Source organism: Vipera ursinii (assembly GCF_947247035.1).
Source record: "Vipera ursinii genome assembly, chromosome: 2".
Lineage (NCBI taxonomy): Eukaryota > Metazoa > Chordata > Lepidosauria > Squamata > Viperidae > Vipera > Vipera ursinii.
In genome coordinates, this window is record NC_139513.1 from 84,047,333 (window position 1) to 84,066,766 (window position 19,434).

Consider the following 19,434-nt stretch of genomic DNA (forward strand, 5'->3'; position numbering starts at 1 on the left):
AATAACATCTTGACTGCTCTTTATGGTTTTGTGACACTTACTCCCCCAAACTCATACATACTTGATTATTCTGCATTTTTACTTCAGTATTTTAGAATAATTATACTGTAATATTCTTTGATCTCAGCACTCCCAGAATGTTTCATATTAACATTCTGAATGATCTGGTTATTACATCATCATTGTGCAATTTTGTGATTGTGCTAATTTTGTTTATTTCTCTCTAACTTCTGGTTTTACAGATAATTAGTCTATTAAATGTATTTACACCACAGAAGTCATTAGAAGAATTTCAAGATGTGTAAGTTTATTTTTTTTAATTTATTGTTTTTTCATAAATATACATTTTGACCAACAATTACCTGAACATACGATGCTTCCTACTGTATCCTTAATGATCTTTCAGTAAATATGAGAAATGTATATGTGTGTGTGTATGTGTGTGTGTGTGTCTGTCTAATTTGTCTATCTAATTTGTTCATTTTTATTTTAATGTTTATTAAACCTAATTGTTAAAGATACAAGTAGTTCTCGTTTAGTGACCATTCGAAGTTGCAATAACACTGAAAAAATTTCCATTAACACAAACTGGGCAAAATGAAATAATTTAGCTTTTCCATATATTCCAGATTTCTTCACTGTCTATATAAATTTCAGCTAAGAATAGTAATAAGACAAGTGATTCTTCTCATTAAAGTGCATATTGGAACTGATTTGGGGGGTACAATAACCTGTTTGGTATATAGTTCACATTCTTTTTTTTAATTTAAAAGTTTTACAGTACATTTTAAGTATACTCCATCCCTCCCCCTCCCCCCTACATCCTCCCTCCCCCCGACTTCCCAGAGCTGAAAGCAGGGTATTGCCTCTAACAGGCTTAAACTAAAATATGCTAACCAACTGTGAATACACTTTAAATCCTATCGCACTTTAACTCCCCTTATGCATAGGTAAATAATAGTACATCTTATAATTCTAATATTCATTCATATGCTAGATGAAATTTTTTAATCCCATATTTATTCTGAATATATTCAATCCATCTTCTCCATTCCGAAATATATCTCTGTTGCGATTGTTCTTTCAGGTATGCTGAAATTTTTGCCATTTCTGCCAAGTTTGAAACTTTTAAAGTCCACTCTTCTATAGTAGGGAGTTCCTCCTTCTTCCAATATTGCGAAACCAAAAGTCTTGCTGCCGTTATTAAATTCAACATCAACTTAGTTTCTATAACAGTACAATCAGTAATAATACCCAATAAGAATAACCTTATCTTTTTCTTAAATATCTTCTGCATATTAACACCCAATTAACTTTCGTTTCTCACTTTCACTTTTCCGCACTAATTGCAACTTTGTTGCTTCACTGTCAAATAGCAAAGTCTTTTAAATCATTTTTAAGCCAACTTCAGATGTTTTAAACAAAGTCTTTTACAACTTTTAAAAATCCACTTTCTGTCTTCCTCCTTGCTTTTATTTTATTTTACTTATTCTTTTGTTCTTCACGCTTTCTCTCAGAAGTTATTCCGGCGCCATCTTCCTCCCCTTCTTTTAAGTTAAACCGAAGTTAAAGATCATATACTTGCTGTTTCTGTATTCTCCCACTCAGCTCTGCCTGCGTCCAAGTAATCCAAAGTACAATGTTGAAAGCTGGGATGGTTGCAGCGACCTGTTCTGTTTCAAAGCCTTGAAACAGAAGAGTCCCCGAGTCCGGAGTTAATTCAGGCTCCGAGGGAGCTCTCACCCTTCAACCCCCAGATTAAGTTCTGGGGGTCTAGGGGAGCTCTACCTCTACCTGAATGCTCACCCCCCTCTTCTCCCGAAGGGGGGATTCCCAAACCGCGAAACAGCTGATTGTTGCTGTTTTCGCGGTTTAAATGGAACAGCAGGGCTGACGGTCAAATATGACCGCCATCAACGGAGCCTTGCCACCCGGAAGTCCTATATAGTTCACATTCTTGTTTTAACTATACTCTACTTTGTTATGGACAACATGCCAATTTTAAAAATATGTCTGTCTATCTGTCTATGTCTGTCTGTCTGTCTGTCTGTCCTATCTATCTATCTATCTATCTATCTATCTATCTATCTATCTATCTATCTATCTATCTATCTATCTAATCTTCTGTAGTTGTTATCCAAAGAACTCTCATATTAAGTATGTGAACGATACAACAGTAGTGGGCCGTATTCAAGATGACAAGGAGGACTGAACTGGTGTAAGAAAAACAGCCTAGTTTTAAACGTTGGAAAAACTAAAGAGATAATTGTTCATTTCAGAAAAGGAAGGCACAACCACACTCCTCTATGTATAAATGATTGACTTGTGGAGATGGTTAACAGCTTCATATTTCTGGGTGTGGAGCTAACGAGTAGGCTGGCTTGGTCACTCAACAGCGAGACACTGGTGAAGCGGGGACAGCAGCTCCTCACATGCATACCATGTGAAAAGTGCATCTTCCTTCCCCTGTCCCTACCACTTTCTATAGAGGAACGATCGAGAGCATCCTATCATATTGCATCACAGTCTGGTTTGGAAGCATCACTGCTTCATACAGGAAGGTGGTGCAGAGAGTGGTGAGGATGGCAGAAAAGATTATTCGTAATTCCCTCCCTTCTATCCACGACTTGGCATATAAATGTTGCTTGAGCTGGGTCCGCAGGATTGTCTGGGATGCTACAGATCTGTTTTCCTTGTTACCTTGTGGGAGGAGGCTTCATGGTATCCGAAGCAGAATATCCAGATTCAGTCACAGTTTTGTTCCATACAGTATTAACTTTGTGAACTCTCAAGCTTCCTCTTTTCGCTATGTATTCAAGATGGACAGTGATTAATGTTTATATGTACTTATATGTAAAGGTGTAGGTACAGTGGGACAAAAAAGTAGTCAGCCACCAATTGTGCAAGTTCTCCCACTTAAAAAGATGAGAGAGGCCTGTAATTTTCATCATAGGTATACCTCAACTATGAGAGACAAAATGGGGGGAAAGAATCCAGGAAATCACATTGTAGGATTTCTAATGAATTAATTCGTACATTCCTCGGTAAAATAAGTATTTGGTCACCTACAAACAAGCAAGATTTCTGGCTCTCACAGACCTGTAACTTCTTCTTTAAGAGGCTCCTCTGTCCTCCACTCGTTACCTGTATGAATGGCACCTGGTTGAACTTGTTATCAGTATAAAAGTCACCAGTCCACAACCTCAAACAGTCACACTCCAAACTCCACTATGGCCAAGACCAAAGAGCTGTCGAAGGACATCAGAAACAAAATTGTAGACCTGCACCATGCTGGGAAGACTGAATTTGCAATAGGCAAGCAGCTTGGTGTGAAGAAATCAACTGTGGGAGCAATTATTAGAAAATGGAAGACATACAAGACCACTGATAATCTCCCTCGTTCTTGGGCTCCACGCAAGATCTCACCCCGTGGGGTCAAAATGATCACAAGAACAGTGAGCAAAAATCCCAGAACCACACGGGGGGACCTGCAGAGAGCTGGGACCAAAGTAACAAAGGCTACCATCAGTAACACACTACGCCGCCAGGGACTCAAATCCTGCAGTGCCAGACATGACCCCCTGCTTAAGCCAGTACATGTCCGGGCCCGTCTGAAGTTTGCTAGAGAGCATTTGGATGATCCAGAACAGGATTGGGAGAATGTCATATGGTCAGATGAAACCAAAGTGGAACTTTTTGGTAAAAACTCAACTTGTCGTGTTTGGAGGAGAAAGAATGCTGAGTTGCATCCAAAGAACACCATACCTACTGTGAAGCATGGGGGTGGAAACATCATGCTTTGGGGCTGTTTTTCTGCAAAGGGACCAGGACAACTGATCCGTTTAAGGAAAGAATGAATGGGGCCATGTATCGTGAGATTTTGAGTGAAAACCTCCTTCCATCAGCAAGGGCATTGAAGATGAACCGTGGCTGGGTCTTTCAGCATGACAATGATCCCAAACACACCGCCCGGGCAACAAAGGAGTGGCTTTGTAAGAAGCATTTCAAGGTCCTGGAGTGGCCTAGCCAGTCTCTAGATCTCAACCCCATAGAAAACCTTTGGAGGGAATTGAAAGTCCGTGTTGCCCAGCGACAGCCCCAAAACATCACTGCTCTAGAGGAGATCTGCATGGAGGAATGGGCCAAAATACCAGCAACAGTGTGTGCAAACCTTGTGAAGACTTACAGAAAACGTTTGACCTCTGTCATTGCCAACAAAGGGTATATAACAAAGTATTGAGATGAACTTTTGTTATTGACCAAATATTTATTTTCCACCATAATTTGCAAATTGGGGTTTTAAGTGTACAGGGTCAATTTAATATTTTTTAATTTGGTTTTTTAACTTTTGTATGGTGGATTTTTTAATTCCCTGTAAACCGCCCTGAGTCCTCAGGGAAAGGGCGGTATATAAATGTAACTAAATAAATAAATAAATAAAATAAAATAAATTCGTTAGAAATCCTACAATGTGATTTCCTGGATTCTTTCCCCCCATTTTGTCTCTCATAGTTGAGGTATACCTATGATGAAAATTACAGGCCTCTCTCATCTTTTAAAGTGGGAGAACTTGCACAATTGGTGGCTGACTAAATACCGTATATACTTGAGTGTAAGCCGACTCGAGTATAAGCCGAGACCCCCATTTTCACCCCCAAAAACTGGAAAAAGTTCGTGACTCGAGTATAAGCCTATCCGCCGTTCTGCAAGCCTCCGCCGCCAGCAGAGGCTCGATCCGCCATTTTGCAAGCCTGAATACACAGGAATACCCTGTGTGGCCACGGCTCTCGGGGAAGCCCTGGCTGTCCGCTTCCTCGCTCCACGCTGCCATTCGGGCCCGCGCGTTCCCCGGGCAAATCGCGGCGCCCAGCAGGCGAGGAAACACGCCCGCTCCAGTCGCCCCCCCTTCCCTCAGGAGACGCGAAGCAAGTGACCGCCCGGAGCTTACCGAGGACTTGCACGCGGCCGAGGCTTCGGTGCTTCCAGGATCGCGCGCACCTCTCCCAAGCCGCCGCCGTCCGGAGACCTGCCGAAGTTTGGGGAGATTTGGGGAGGTGCGCGCGCACCTCCCCAAACCTCCCCAAACGTCAGCAGGTCTCCGGATCTCCGTGCCCTGCCTGCCTGCTTCTTTCCGCAGCGGAAAGAAGCAGGCAGGCAGGTCACGGAGATCCGGAGACCTGCTGACGTTTGGGGAGGTTTGGGCACCTCCCCAAACCTCCCCAAACGTCGGCAGGTCTCCGAATCTCCGTGACCTGCCTGCCTGCTTTCCGCAGCGGAAAGAAGCAGGCAGGCAAGGCACGGAGATCCGGAGACCTGCCGACGTTTGGGGAGGTTTGGGGAGGTGCGCGCGCACCTCCCCAAACCTCCCCAAACTTCGGCAGGTCTCCGGACGGCGGTGGCTTGGGAGAGGTGCGCGCAATCCCGGAAGCACCAAAGCCTCGGCCGCGCACAAGTCCTCGGTAAGTTTTTTTTGTTGACTGGAGTATAAGCCGAAGTGGAATTTTTCAGCCCAAAAAGTGGGCTGAAAAATTCGGCTTATACTCAAGTATATACGGTACCTTTTTTGTCCCACTGTATATACATATGTTGTATATAGCATGTTTATATGTGTGTTATGTATGTGTACACTTTTGAGAGCAGGCAACAAAATTTCATTTTTAATATGTGCCAGTGTACCCACAGTAAAAAATGACAATAAAGGTTATCTTATCTCATATTAAATAAAAATAAAAACCCACAATAAAAATACAGAGTATAACAGAAACTAACAATAATAAATTTAGCTGTAACAGCAGACAGCACCTCTCCAATAATTCTCTCAACATTGTCCAGAAAAGACTTGTCCTATTTCAGAAGTGCTAATGCTGTAGGTGTCACTCCAGTCTTTAGTGGGAGACTAGTCCACAAAAGTACTATAAAAGACATTTTCGATCCCCATTTTCCTTACCCCAGAAAAATTGATTGAGCTATTGTGATACAATGCATTTTGCTATGCTACACATGAATTATATGTTGCTTTTTTAATTCAGCTTGTTTCCTCTGAGCTTGGTTGTTTTCTTGCAGATGTTTCATTATCCAAACTAGTAACATCATCAGTGCTAGTGGGAAGTGTATATGTGCTCTCAGTGTATATACTAACCGCCCTCCCTACTAGCACTGATGGTGTTATTTAGTTTTGGTCTGAAAGAAAACAACCATGCTCAGATATCACCAAGGACCCCCTTCAAACCTGGGCTACAATACGCTCTTCTATTGCCAGTTTGTTTTCCTGGTTTATTAAATTTTAAGCTAATGTCATATAGTTAAGGTATTGGATGGGCACTGGGAAGTTCCAGCTGCTAGCCTACTCTCAAGCTTATTGGGTGAGTTTGGCTAGTCTTTATTTCTTGACCCACCTGACCTAACAGAGTTGTTGCTATGGAAAAAAATTAATTCAATGATTCAAGTTTAAATGGTTCAAAGTTTAACACTTTAATCAACTGTTTCATTTTAATTGTAATATTCTGTTCTTTGTTCCATTTTACTAAATGTTTTGTATTTGATTTTAAAATAAAATAAAAAGGTGTATATCTGACTGTTAAACTCTATGACAATCCTTCATTAAAATGATTTTGCATAAGCATGCAGGTAGTCCTTGCTTAATGACTACCCTGTAGAGCGATTATTCAAAGTTACTGTGCTGCTGAAAAAGTACAATCAGTCCTCACACTTACGGCCATCACAAGGTCCCTGTAATCATATGATCAAGATTCCTGCACTTACAATCAGCAGGGACTTAGAAAGTCATACGGTAGCATTTTCCAGTCATGTTTTTGCAATTTGTGTGCTTCACAGCCAGCTTCCAATAAGGAAAGTCAATGGAGAAGCCAGAAGGAAAATTGCAGGTCATGGTCATGTGTTTTCTCACTTAATGATAAAAATGGGAAATGATGTCAGAAATCTGTCATGGTCATGTGATATTTCACTTAGTGACCAGATCATTTAGTGACTGAGTTGCTGGTCTCAATTGTGTTAATTAAACAAGGGCTACCTATAGTATAATTTTAAGCCTGCATTCTCACTTATTGTACTGGAGTTATTTTATGTTGAAAAAATTACACTGATGGCTTAAAATGTGTATGTATGAAATAGAATGGATGATAATTATTTTTTTAAAAAAATATTTCAGGTATTTGGTTATGGAATTGATGGATGCTAATTTATGCCAAGTTATTCATATGGAGCTGGATCATGAAAGAATGTCCTATCTTTTATACCAGATGTTGTGTGGGATCAAACATCTTCATTCAGCTGGTATCATCCACAGAGTAGGTAGTGCTGTTATAATCACACTATTAATTGACTTTTATTTTGCATTGTTGTGACTATATCTTCTAAAAATCTTTCTCTAGATCATTTTATATTCCCATGCAAAAAACCAAAAGTGTATAAAATGACATTAATTTTCAGGGATTACTTAGATGCACTGTTACTAAGAATCTTATCTGCCATGGTTTTATGAAAATATATAATTGGGTAAGATTTTTTTAGAGCTATATTGTTGCTTTGCTATTCATCTCTGGATTTTGACAGGGTGAAGAATGCACAGGTATTTTGCCCAATTTATTTATTCTGTTCTCCAACCAAATGTGGCTCTCAACAGCTTATAGGAGTAATATTAAAATATATAATAAGAGTCAAATTATTTGCTTCTTGAGGAGAGTCTGCATTGTTTTCTCTTCTTCATGGCAAGCAGCACCACCTTGTGTCCATTAATTGTCACATATGTCCATCCTCCTGTTATGTCCCTAGAGTGAAAATATTTGAAGTTTAAACATATTGTTAGATACCTGCATTTAAATTCATAATGGTTGTATGCTTATAATGCTAATATTATGGAATCAGCACGCCTTACAGAAATGTACCAACAGCTAAATGTTGTCGTGTTTGATTTGCTGTAACCCCTCTCTCTATTTTCTTACCATAAGTTACTTTTTTCCTTCCAGAAAAGTGGAATCCACTAAGTAGAAAAAGATGGTGGTGCCTTTTGATTGTACTGGTATAGGAACCATCTCTGAAGGCATCCAATTCTTAAGATGAAATTTAGAGAATGTCTCCCCCCCCCCAAATTAGCCTCTACCCACTACTGCATGTTTTTAGCTGTTACCTGTCATTTTATTCAGAATTAGGGTTAATAATTTTAAGATTGTATAGCCTACCTGGATGTCTCACTTATTTTTACATTTATTTTTAAAATAATGTGTTCACTTGGGAGTTACTCAATGTGGGCTACGCTGTCAGTATTATTAGTAAACATTAAACACCAGATAAATTTACAAAGAAGTGTAAGCACTTTTCCAGCTGTCGAAAATATGCCACTGCTAAGGCAAAATGGGATTAAAGTTTCAGTTCCAAATAACTTTTTGCATAGAGGTAACTGAGAACAGGATTCATTGGAATTTTCAGTCAGCTGGAAAGCATCCATGACATCTTTCATCACCTGTTCAGTGTGATTAATTGATCAATAGGTTTTGCTTGTCATGTATGGCAGACTAATGATTTGGCACAATGTGCTGACTTTTAAGGATTACGCTACTTTTTCAGCATTTAACTGAATGCATTTTTTGTCCTTAGGATTTAAAACCCAGCAATATAGTAGTAAAATCAGATTGTACTCTCAAAATCCTTGACTTTGGACTTGCAAGAACAGCATGTACTAATTTCATGATGACCCCATATGTAGTAACACGATATTATAGAGCACCAGAAGTTATTCTTGGCATGGGATACAAAGAGAATGGTAAGTTACATGATAGAAGTGACATGTTTGGAGTACTTGATCAATGGTTAGATTTGTCTGTTTTTTCACTGTCTCACCATAAGCCTACTAGTTTCAGACTGTAACTTAGATTTCTTGCCCTGTGAGGTAATTACCTGAGTCAGTTTTACTAGGCTTGTTCAGAGGAGGAGTCTTTCTTTTGAAGATGGAGATGGCATAATATAATAGCAAGCGAGACAACTCAGTGATTGATACTAAATATCCCTCTGGAATGAAGAGGATTTCATGCTTTGGCCTAGTGTAGGAAGTAGCTTTAGTAACAGGAGATAATGTTTTGGCCAGTAGCAGTTCCACACTTGACCCAGCTGCTCAGTTATGCAACTTTAGTTCTCAACACTTTCTGGGAAGTACCTGCGTATTCCTTACAGTAAAAGTGGGACTTCTATCCTTGATTATTGTACACGTGATAGTTGACAGAAACTTTCTGCAATATCTTCATGAGTACAGAATGAAAACTAATGATAAAATTGATTTTCTGAAATGCTAAATTGGAATGTTAATGATAAAAAGTGCCACTTGTGAATAAGCCAAGTGTTTTTTAATTTTCACAATTGGCTTATCCACAGATGGGTGCATCTTTCACAGTATTTTGCTTGAAAATACAGCTTATCCATGGTTGGCTCTATCAGTAGAATTATATAGGATATGTGGGTACTTTTAAAAAGTATTACAATATATATTTGCAGAACAGCCCATCTGTGGGTGAGCCAAACTCAATTCTATGGGTGTATTTTGGCATTTAAAATTCTTGGCTTATTCACGAATATATGCAGTAAATTTGTTAATTACTCCTTTACAATACAATTTGATGAAAATATATGTATAGAGTTTTTAAAAATGTTTAATTTTATCCCCATTACACTTAACATTTAATAGTGGATATCTGGTCTGTTGGGTGCATAATGGCCGAAATGGTTCTTCATAAGGTCCTGTTTCCTGGAAGAGATTGTATCCTTTGCAGCTCTTTCAGGGAGTTCAGATTATTCAAAATAAGACTGACGTGTGTGTGTGTGTGTTGTGTGCTGTGTATGTGTGAGTATGTGTAAAGCAAATTTCTTGTATGCCTGTTTTATATATATACAGGTATACATAAAATTTACTTTTAATGGTGTTCTGGTATTTTAAATTTGTAATTAGATCATTATTCCTGTCCATATTGTTCCAAAACATGTTAGCTGTTTTACTTTATGCATTGTTATGTTTTAAATGTAAAAATGTTTTTTGTTTTCTGCTTTAGTTCATAACACTTCATAATTTTTATCATTTCACTTTTACTTTCAGTTGATATCTGGTCAGTTGGTTGCATCATGGGAGAATTGGTGAAAGGTTGTGTGATATTCCAAGGCACTGATCGTATCCTTCCCTAATAATATTTGAATCCTAATTCATATTTAGCAACACGTTATTTGATTTATGGGTGTAAAAGATGCTAATCCCATATACTCAGTGGAACAGTTCTTTCCTGTATGAACCAAATTTGTGAAATTTGTTGTTTCAATAAAACAGCTAAACTTTTATTCTCATATTAATTGCATTAACTGTAGTTTTTGAACATTAATTGTCCATTACAGGAATTTTATATTTTTGCAGTTTTAATAACGCAACACATTTATTTAAACTGAAAATTCTGCAAACAGTTGCTCAAAATTTAAACGGATTGCTTTTTTTTTTCATTTTTCTGTATGATGGAAATGGATTCAACTATGGTTTTATCTTGTCACTTCTTATTCTGCTACATACCTAAAGAAGGCATGAAGGTTAGAAAAGTATAATTACAAATGCTTAATTTTAGGTATTTTTATGGTTGATTATGTATTAACCTATTGACACGATAAAAGAGAGGAAGCTTAATTTTCATTTTTTTTTAATTTCTCCCCTGTGTTCTTCTATTCTCTAAAGCCTTATGACCAACCTAACACAATTCTTCATGAATGCTGTGTCTCCTGTGGATTTCATGTTAATGCTGATTTTCATATTTGCTGTCTTCATATGTGTGTCTTTCATGCTTAGTAAAACCCTTTGCAATAAATATATCTTAGTTATGAGAATCTTGCCAACCTAGTACCCTTGCTGTTACTTTTTATTACTGAAGTTGCATTGAGTTGAACATAAGTTGCAGAAATAATTGCAGTTTCTTCAGAAGTGTTGTTTCTGTTTATGATTGAACAGGAACAGATCCAGAGAAAGCAGTGGTCTTCACATATTAATGTTTTAGGTCAAGAGTGGATAACATGTTAAGGTGAAGGCTGTAACTTGGCCTTCTTGACCTGCAGGACTAGTGATGCAGTGAGATGTGATTGATTTTTTTTGCCTTTGTTTTATTTGGCAGCGGGGGGAAGGGGGATTTATATTGAAGCATATTGCTACAAATCTCATCTTCAGATTTGTGCCCTTTTCCTTTTTTTAAAAAATCTCATTTATATCCCGCCCTTCTCCGAAGACTCAGGGCTGCTTACAAGCTTAGCAGTAGCCTTCATTCTATGTATATGCCTGCTTATTAGGGCTTTTGGGGGGCCCCCCAAGCGGCATTATTACAAAGTCAGCTTAATTGCCCCCAACAATCTGGGTCCTCATTTTACCTACCTCGGAAGGATGGAAGGCTGAGTCAACCTTGAGCCTGGTGGGACTCGAACCTGCACTAATTGCAGGCAGCTGGTGTTACTTAAGGAGGCATTAGCCCACTGCTCCACCAAGGCCCTTCCTATCATCTAGGACAGGGGACGGCAACCTTAAACACTCAAAGAGCCACTTGGATCTGTTTCACAGAGGAAAAAAACACTGGGAGCCGCAAGTCGCGCGCACGCAAGGGGGGAAACTTGATTGGAGAGTTTTAAAAGAAATAGAGGCTGCTGTACATGAGTTCTCTCTCTCTCTCTCTCTCTCTCTCTCTCTCTCTCTCTCTCTCTCTCTCTCTCTCTCTCTCTCTCTCCCTCCTCTCTCTCTCTCTCCGATCTTCTGTTCACTTGGCAAGCTGGCTTCACGTTCTGGACAAGCTGACACACATTCTTATTGGGCTGGCCCTCCTGCCCTTGAGAACTGCTGCTTTTTGCTGCTTCCTGTTTCCTGTGGAGACGCAGCAAAGGCAGGAGCCCAACCCAATGAGCTTGTCAGCTTCTTGGAGAACAGCGTGAGTTACACACACACGCACAAAGAGAGAGAGGGAAGGGAAGCGCAAGTGCCTCTCTCTGTCTCTCTCTCTGCAAATGGCTGGGAGCCGCAGCAGAAGGATGAAAGAGCTGCATGTGGCTCCAGAGCCGCGGGTTGCCGACCCATGATCTAGGAGAATCTACATTTTAACTTTAACTGTGCTATTAATTCCCTAATCTGATGTTCTTCAGAAGTATAAAAACTTGCATTCATAGAGAGCCAGCCATGAGATTAGTCTCATCAGTGGATGGAATATAAAAGCTCAGAAAGATTATGTTGATAACTTCATATCTCCAACATGAAAGACACAGTTTTTAAAACATTAGCATCACTTTTGAAATGTGCAACAAATTCCTTCCATATTTATGTTGAAAATTCTTATCTTTATAATGTGAGCCTGTTATATTGGGTTTGTTCCCCCCCCCTTTATACGTCTTGCTCTGCAGCCATGCTTCTTCAATATATTTTTCTAAGTACTTTTTTCCTGTTGGGTTGTCAGGTTGATGTAATGATTTCTTTATCTGTCCTATTGATTCCTTTCAGAATCTGATATAATTATGTTAGTGGTGAGTATCTGATCATACTGATCATTGTATAGACTGTTATTTTATACTCTTGAGTAAAGCCGAGAAAATAAATAATCATTGTATTAATATTTTAAATAAGTTTATGCACACAGACACACACACAAACCTTTTTTGCTCCAGACTGATGGAATCCTTTAACAAAAATATTTACCTATATAGATGAACAACTGGCTTAATTTGCACAGTTTACTATCTGATTGTTTTGATATTTTATACTACTAAATGTTGTCTATAAAATTTATATAGCCATCTCCCCCCAAAGAGAACTTCTTGACCATGTGTCAAAGAAGAAAGCTTCACTTTGAATCTTCTATGTAATATGTTAATTCAGCTGACACTCATTCTTATGCAAATTGTCACATGATTAGGGTAGCTAGAGGCAAACAGGATGTACAGTATATGAAATATATTAACTACCAGGAGGCACTATGTAATTGGTTTCATTCTTACTGGGAATCTTCAGTAGTATGTAGCTAGATCTTACTCTATAAATAGTATATTAAGAGCTACAGAGTAGGTGGATCATATATGCCGTTTTGACAGAGTCTTATATTTTTGCCTGTCTAGCTTTCTAGTTTTCTAGCTTATTTATACAGCTACCAATCTCTTTCTGAAACTCTACTAAGCAACAGGACCTGGATAGCTTTTAAAGCTAATGCTTTGTATATAGTCATCTAAAGTGCAATGGGCTATGAATACTGAACCCAGTAGAAGGTTTGAATCCCATAAAATAAGCTCTGCATTGCTTATATCTGACAGTTCCCACTAAGGATGAAACTGGTCACCTACTGCCTCCTGGTGGTCAATGTGCTTTAACTATTTGATTTTCAGGCTTTTTAAAAAGTATTCAAGATATTATGAAACCATATTGAAGAGAATGGGTTCAGAGTGAAGCAGAAGCTAAAAACAAGCCTAGTTCATATACCCTATGAATTATAGCAGCATTAGTCTTGTGAACTTTGTTCATTCAAATTAATGGTCTTGAGATTTTGGGGTTTTTTTTACCACAATTTCTGTAAGAATTTGTTTTGTAAAATAAAGATGTTATTTAAAATAGCACCTAAGTTTTCCAAAGTTCCACATATGTACAATATAAAGTTGGAGGAAAAAATATCATTTTCCTAAATGAAAATTTTGCAGATATTGATCAGTGGAATAAAGTTATTGAACAATTAGGTACACCATCAGCAGATTTCATGAAAAAACTACAGCCCACTGTACGGAATTATGTAGAAAACAGGCCGAAATATCCAGGTATCAAATTTGAAGAACTCTTCCCAGACTGGATATTTCCATCAGAGTCTGATCGTGATAAGCTAAAAAGTAAGTGTATGTGTATAAGTTTAGTAAAGATCTAGGATTTTTGTTTGTTTTGCTACAATTTTGTATAAATTGTATTTGTCAGGTTACAGTCAGAATCTATCATGCTAATATTATTGATTTATTATTTTTCCAACTGAATCAGTCTGAGATTCCAGTGAAGTACAGTAATTTAATTTATGAAAATTCAGATATCAAGCTCCAAGATCAAACTTTGAAATTCAGCACTTTGAATGATAGTTTAACTGCTGAAGAAAAGTACAATACTTATTCTAGTTGATACATAAAAATAAAAATAACCTGGCTTTGAATGTTAATAAAACAAAGGAGATCATTGTTGATTTTAGAAAGAGCCGGCAGAGTCATACTCCACCTTGTATCAAGGCTGCAGCTGTGGAAGTGGTCAGTAGTATTAAGTACCTGGAGGTTTCAGATAACTAACAAACTGACTTGGTCTCTTCATACATTATCCTTAGTGAAGCGTGCAGCATTTGCATTTCTTGCTTCAGATGAGGAGAGCACATCTTTCTCCTTCTGTCCTGGCCACTTTTTACAAAGGCACGATTGAGAGCATTTTCACAAAATACATTGCTGTCTGGTTTGGTGGCAGCAGTGCCTCAGGTAGAAAGTCCATACAGAGAGTGGTAAGGACAGCCGAGAAGATTATAAGAAACTCACTTCCCTTTATTCAGGACACTGCTTATAAGCACTATGTGTTTAGAGCTCAAAGCATTGTTAGAGACCCCAACACCCACTTCATGGTCTGTTTCCCCTCTGGGAGGAGGTTTTGAAGTTTTTCCAGCAGGACTACCAGATCCTAATAACAACTGTGTTTCTTATGCCATCTGTTTTGTAAATTTGCAGGCTTCTTTTTTTTTTTTTGCCATACATTCGAACTAGACTATGATGTTTCTCTGTGTTTTTTGAGAGCTGAATGGAATGAAATTTCATTTTAATGTACATTTAAAGTGGCAATAAAGTTTTTATTCCGTTCTGTTCTATACATATTCTTAATACTTTCTCTAAGAAATTGTGGGTATCTTTTTAATTGTCTGATTATATTTACAAGTAGTGCTCTTATCAGTTTCATCATCTGATATTGTGAATATCCCAGGTTCTGATATTACTTACTACCTAATATTAATAAACAAACAAAAGAATAAATTATTTTTAACAATGAAATGTCTTTAACACGATAGATAGACAGATAGAATTTTATCTTTATGCATCAAAATTTTAATTGCAAGACATTTTTTCTATTCCTGTTTTCTAGCGAGTCAAGCTAGAGATTTACTATCAAAAATGCTAGTAGTAGATCCAGACAAACGAATTTCAGTAGATGAAGCTTTGCGACATCCATATATCACAGTTTGGTATGACCCAGCTGAAGCAGAAGCAGTAAGTTTAAGGTCTTTTTATTTTTATGTATATAACACTCAGTAACAAATATTGCTTTGTTTTTTCATGAATTTAACATTTTACTATAATTTACATAACATATAAGGAAGAGATAAATCATCTGAAGATAGCATAATAATAATAATAATAATAATAATAATAATAATAATAATAATAATAATAATAATAATAATATAGTAGTAGTAGTAGTATTTGGAAGGGACCATGAAGGTCATCTAGTCCAACCCCCTGCTCAGGCAGGAAAGCCTATACTATTTCAGACAAATGGCTGTCCAGTCTCTTCTTAAAAACTTAAAAGTAATAATTAAAAAATCACTAAAAGATTTTATTATTGGAAAGTCCAATAAGAATAGATAACTCTTGCATTTCACCTTGATAAGTCATTGATAAGTCATTTAGTAAGGATTCTGCATATGGGATATTTATAGATAGTCTTTGGGTCTATATAAAAAATATTAATTCCAACATTTGAATTGGAATTGAAAACTTAATAAATTCCAGTTCAAATGACAACATAAAGGCATATCATCATCACAATCACTACCCCCTCAAGAGTGCACCAAAATACTGTTCCTAGCTCCATAAGCAATGGTTTCATTTTTAACTGTAATATTTATAGCTGTATTTATCAAAAGATAAAGTAGCACTGTTTCTGTGTTTATAGCCACCTCCCCAAATCTATGATGCGCAGTTGGAAGAAAGAGAACATGCCATTGAAGAATGGAAAGGTAAGTAAAAGTTGCGATATATTAAGGAACTTCGATAAAATATTGTGTGGATATCCCATAAGGAACTGGAATAGAGATAAAGTGAATATATCCTTTTGCATAAATCATAGTGCATGTTCCTGCTAAGCAAATTTATATTCTACTAAATATCAATGTTAATATTTAAAATTGGTTTGTTTTAATTTAAATGTCATGTTTTCATCAACAATAAAAACATTTTCATCTGCAATAAAATTTAGAACTTTAAAGATTTTGTCCAAGCAAAACTTACTCTGATTTTATTGTATCATTCTTTTTCTCTTGGAAATACTGAAAAGTATTTTCAACAGTATCTAAAAATGAATTAAAAATAACTACTTTATTATATGCTGTCAAATTTTCTTAAAGGATTATTCAAAGTAAGCCTAAGTGGATGCAGGTCTTCAGCTTTGGTACTGCATCTCTTTTTATATATGTAAAAAAGCGACTAATCATATGCGCTGTCTCTCGTGTGCACATGCGCTCTCTCTCTCTCTGTGTATGTGTGTGTGTAATCATTTTAGCCATTGTTTATCCACTGCAGAATGAAGACCTCTTCCATAAGTTTCCAACCAATACGATCCTGAGCTTTCTTTTGCCAATACTTGCTGATGTCGTTAATCCATCTTGTTTTAGGTCTCTTTTCGTGGACGCTTTTTATCAAGTGGCACCCATTCTTTGATTGCCTTACTCCACCTGCCATCAGTTATTCTTGCTAGGTGATCATTTTCATTTCAATTATCTTCCTCTCTTGATGGCAACATATACTTTAGTTTGTTCTCTAATCCATGTGCAGGTCTTTCTATCTTTTCTTGTAATGCCGAGCGTGTATCTTTCCATGGCTGTTTGCGTCACTCATAGCTTTTATATCGATAGTGAGTGTCCGTGTTTCACCAGCATATTTATTTATTTTTATTTTATTTTATTACATTTATATACCGCCCTTTCCCGAAGGACTCAGGGCGGTTTACAGGGTGATTAAAAACAAAAATACAAAAGTTAAAAAAAATTAAAAAAATTATATCCGTCCCTGAACAAATAAATCCCCAATTAAAATTAAAATTAAAATTCTCAGCCTGGGCCAGAGAGCTCAAAGAGCCAGGTCTTCAGGTCCCGGCGGAATGAACGGAGGTCGGGGGCAGTCCTAAGCTCCACTGGCAGCTGGTTCCAAAGGGCAGGCGCACCCACAGAGAAGGCCCTCCCCTGGGTGTCGTCCGCCGGCAATCTCTTACCGGTGGCACCCCGAGAAGACCCTCCCTGTGGGAGCACACTGGACGAAGGGAGCTTGATGCCGGCAGCAGGTGTTCCCTCAGATATCCCGGACCCAAGCCATTTAGGGCTTTATAGGTCATCACCAGCACCTTGAATCTCACCCAGAGGGCAACCAGGAGCCAATGCAGCTCGCGGATTAGAGGTGTTACATGGGAGTATCGGGAAACCCCCATCACAACTCGCGCGGCCGCATTCTGCACCAGCTGAAGCCTCCGAGTGGTCCTCAAGGGCAGCCCCATGTAGACAGCGTTGCAGTAGTCTAAACGGGAGGTCACGAGCGCGTGAGTGACTGTGCGTAGAGCATCTCGGTCCAGATAGGGTCGCAACTGGCGCACCAGGCGAACCTGGGCAAAAGCCCCCCTGGTCACGGCCCCTATATGGTCTTCAAAATTGAGTCATGAATCCAGGATATCATGTTAGAGCAGGTAGCACACACTGATCGAAAACTTCAGGCAGAGGAGGAGGTTGTTCTTGAAAATTATGCTTAGCTTGCTGAATGCCTGCCAATCACATTTAACAAGCTGTTCAATTTCTTTTACTATATCACCTTCCATTGTGATCTATTGGTCAAGGTATATCTAGTGGTCTACTACGTCTAGTTCTCATCCAGATATAAAAAAAAATTCTTTCTTTGGTGAATTTATTAAACATATCCTGGCTCTTCTTCAGGTTTATTTTTAAGCTAAATGATTCTCATGCTTTGTGCAGCTCTTGTGGGTATCTTTGTAGCTCTTCTGGGTCTTGTGAGAAGAGAACAACATCATCTGCAACTCTTAAGGAATTTAAATAGGCGCCATTGATTTTTATTCCATCTTTTGCCCAGGCTTGTTTGTGAAATACTTCTTCCAGGCAGGCTGAAAAAAGGATAGATGATATTGTATTTCCTTATCATACACCTCATTCTATGTTGATTTCCACTGTAAGATCATTAAGGCAGATTGTCATTGTTTTTTATATATTGATTGTAGTAAATTTAGGTAAGCAGTGTCTACGCCTTGGTTGAGCAATGCATTAATTATTGCTTGCTGGAATACTGAGTCAAATGCCTTTTCGTAGTCAATGAAGCCCTGCACAGAGGCATGGTGTACTCATTGTGCCTTTCAATGATATGCTGAACAACCTGGATGTGATCCATTGTGCTGTAGCCACTTCTGAACACTGCCTGTTCTTTTGGCTGTGCATCATTTAATCTTCTCAATATTCTTTTTACTAGTGGTGAAAACCTTGTAGATAAGTGAAAGAAGGCTTATTGGGTGATAGTTCTTTAAATCATCTTGGACCCCTTTCTTGTGTATAAGAATCACTACCGTTTTTTGATGCATCAGGTATTTTTTCTTCTCTGAGGCATCTCAAGTATAGTTTTGCTAGTATCTTGTGTAAACTGTGATCAATAGCTTTCAGCATTTCAACCATAACACAGTAATTTCCTGAAGCTTTGCCATTTTTCATTGATTTTATAGCACTTGGTACTTCTTCCACTAGTATATCTGGCACTTCCTCTTTTGTGGGTGTTGTTACTTTTAAGATATCTTGATATTTGTATAGCTCTAAATGGAATTTTCTAATTATTTCTAACATTTCCTGTCTTGTTCTACACAGAGAGCCATCTTCACGTTTTAATGCATAAACCTTCTGTCTTATATTTATAAGCTTGCATTTTGCTCTGTTAATTCCTTTGTTTTCTTCAATTGCCTTTTTCACAAGCTTCATGTTAAACTGATGTGTTTCTTCTTGGATACATTTTCTTATGGTATTGCAAAGTTCAGCATACTCGAGTTTATTAGTGAAACTTCTGGTATTCTTCAGTCTGTCGTTTTTCCATTAAATCAATACTTTCACCAGAGATTTTTGATTGTACAAAGTGTTTTTCTGGTGGTGCTATAGATGTAGTAGATTCAAGGGATGTTTTTGACTATTGGTTCATTTTGGTCTGTAATGTTCATATATATATATATATATATATATATATATATATATATATATATATATATATATATATATATATATATGTTTCAAATGTTAACTATTTAGATTACCTTGCTAGGCCCCAAACATGGGGCAAATCTTTATTTCCTGTTTTCAGCCTATCTTGAAGGCTATCGAACAGGCAGTAGTCACACCGGAC

The 19,434-nt window shown here is 37.8% G+C and overlaps 1 protein-coding gene across 2 annotated transcripts in view; it reads left to right on the plus strand.

The window, feature by feature from the left end:
* The window catches only part of MAPK9 (mitogen-activated protein kinase 9), a 57,409-nt gene that overhangs the window by 26,844 nt on the left and 11,131 nt on the right, over positions 1-19,434 (plus strand). For both annotated transcript variants that reach the window (XM_083353571.1, XM_083353570.1), the window contains exons 4-10: positions 243-301; positions 7,169-7,307; positions 8,614-8,779; positions 10,100-10,171; positions 13,693-13,875; positions 15,146-15,270; positions 15,956-16,019. In XM_083353571.1, coding sequence (XP_083209697.1) covers positions 243-301; positions 7,169-7,307; positions 8,614-8,779; positions 10,100-10,171; positions 13,693-13,875; positions 15,146-15,270; positions 15,956-16,019 — 808 coding nt within the window. The remainder of the gene's footprint in view (positions 1-242; positions 302-7,168; positions 7,308-8,613; positions 8,780-10,099; positions 10,172-13,692; positions 13,876-15,145; positions 15,271-15,955; positions 16,020-19,434) is intronic.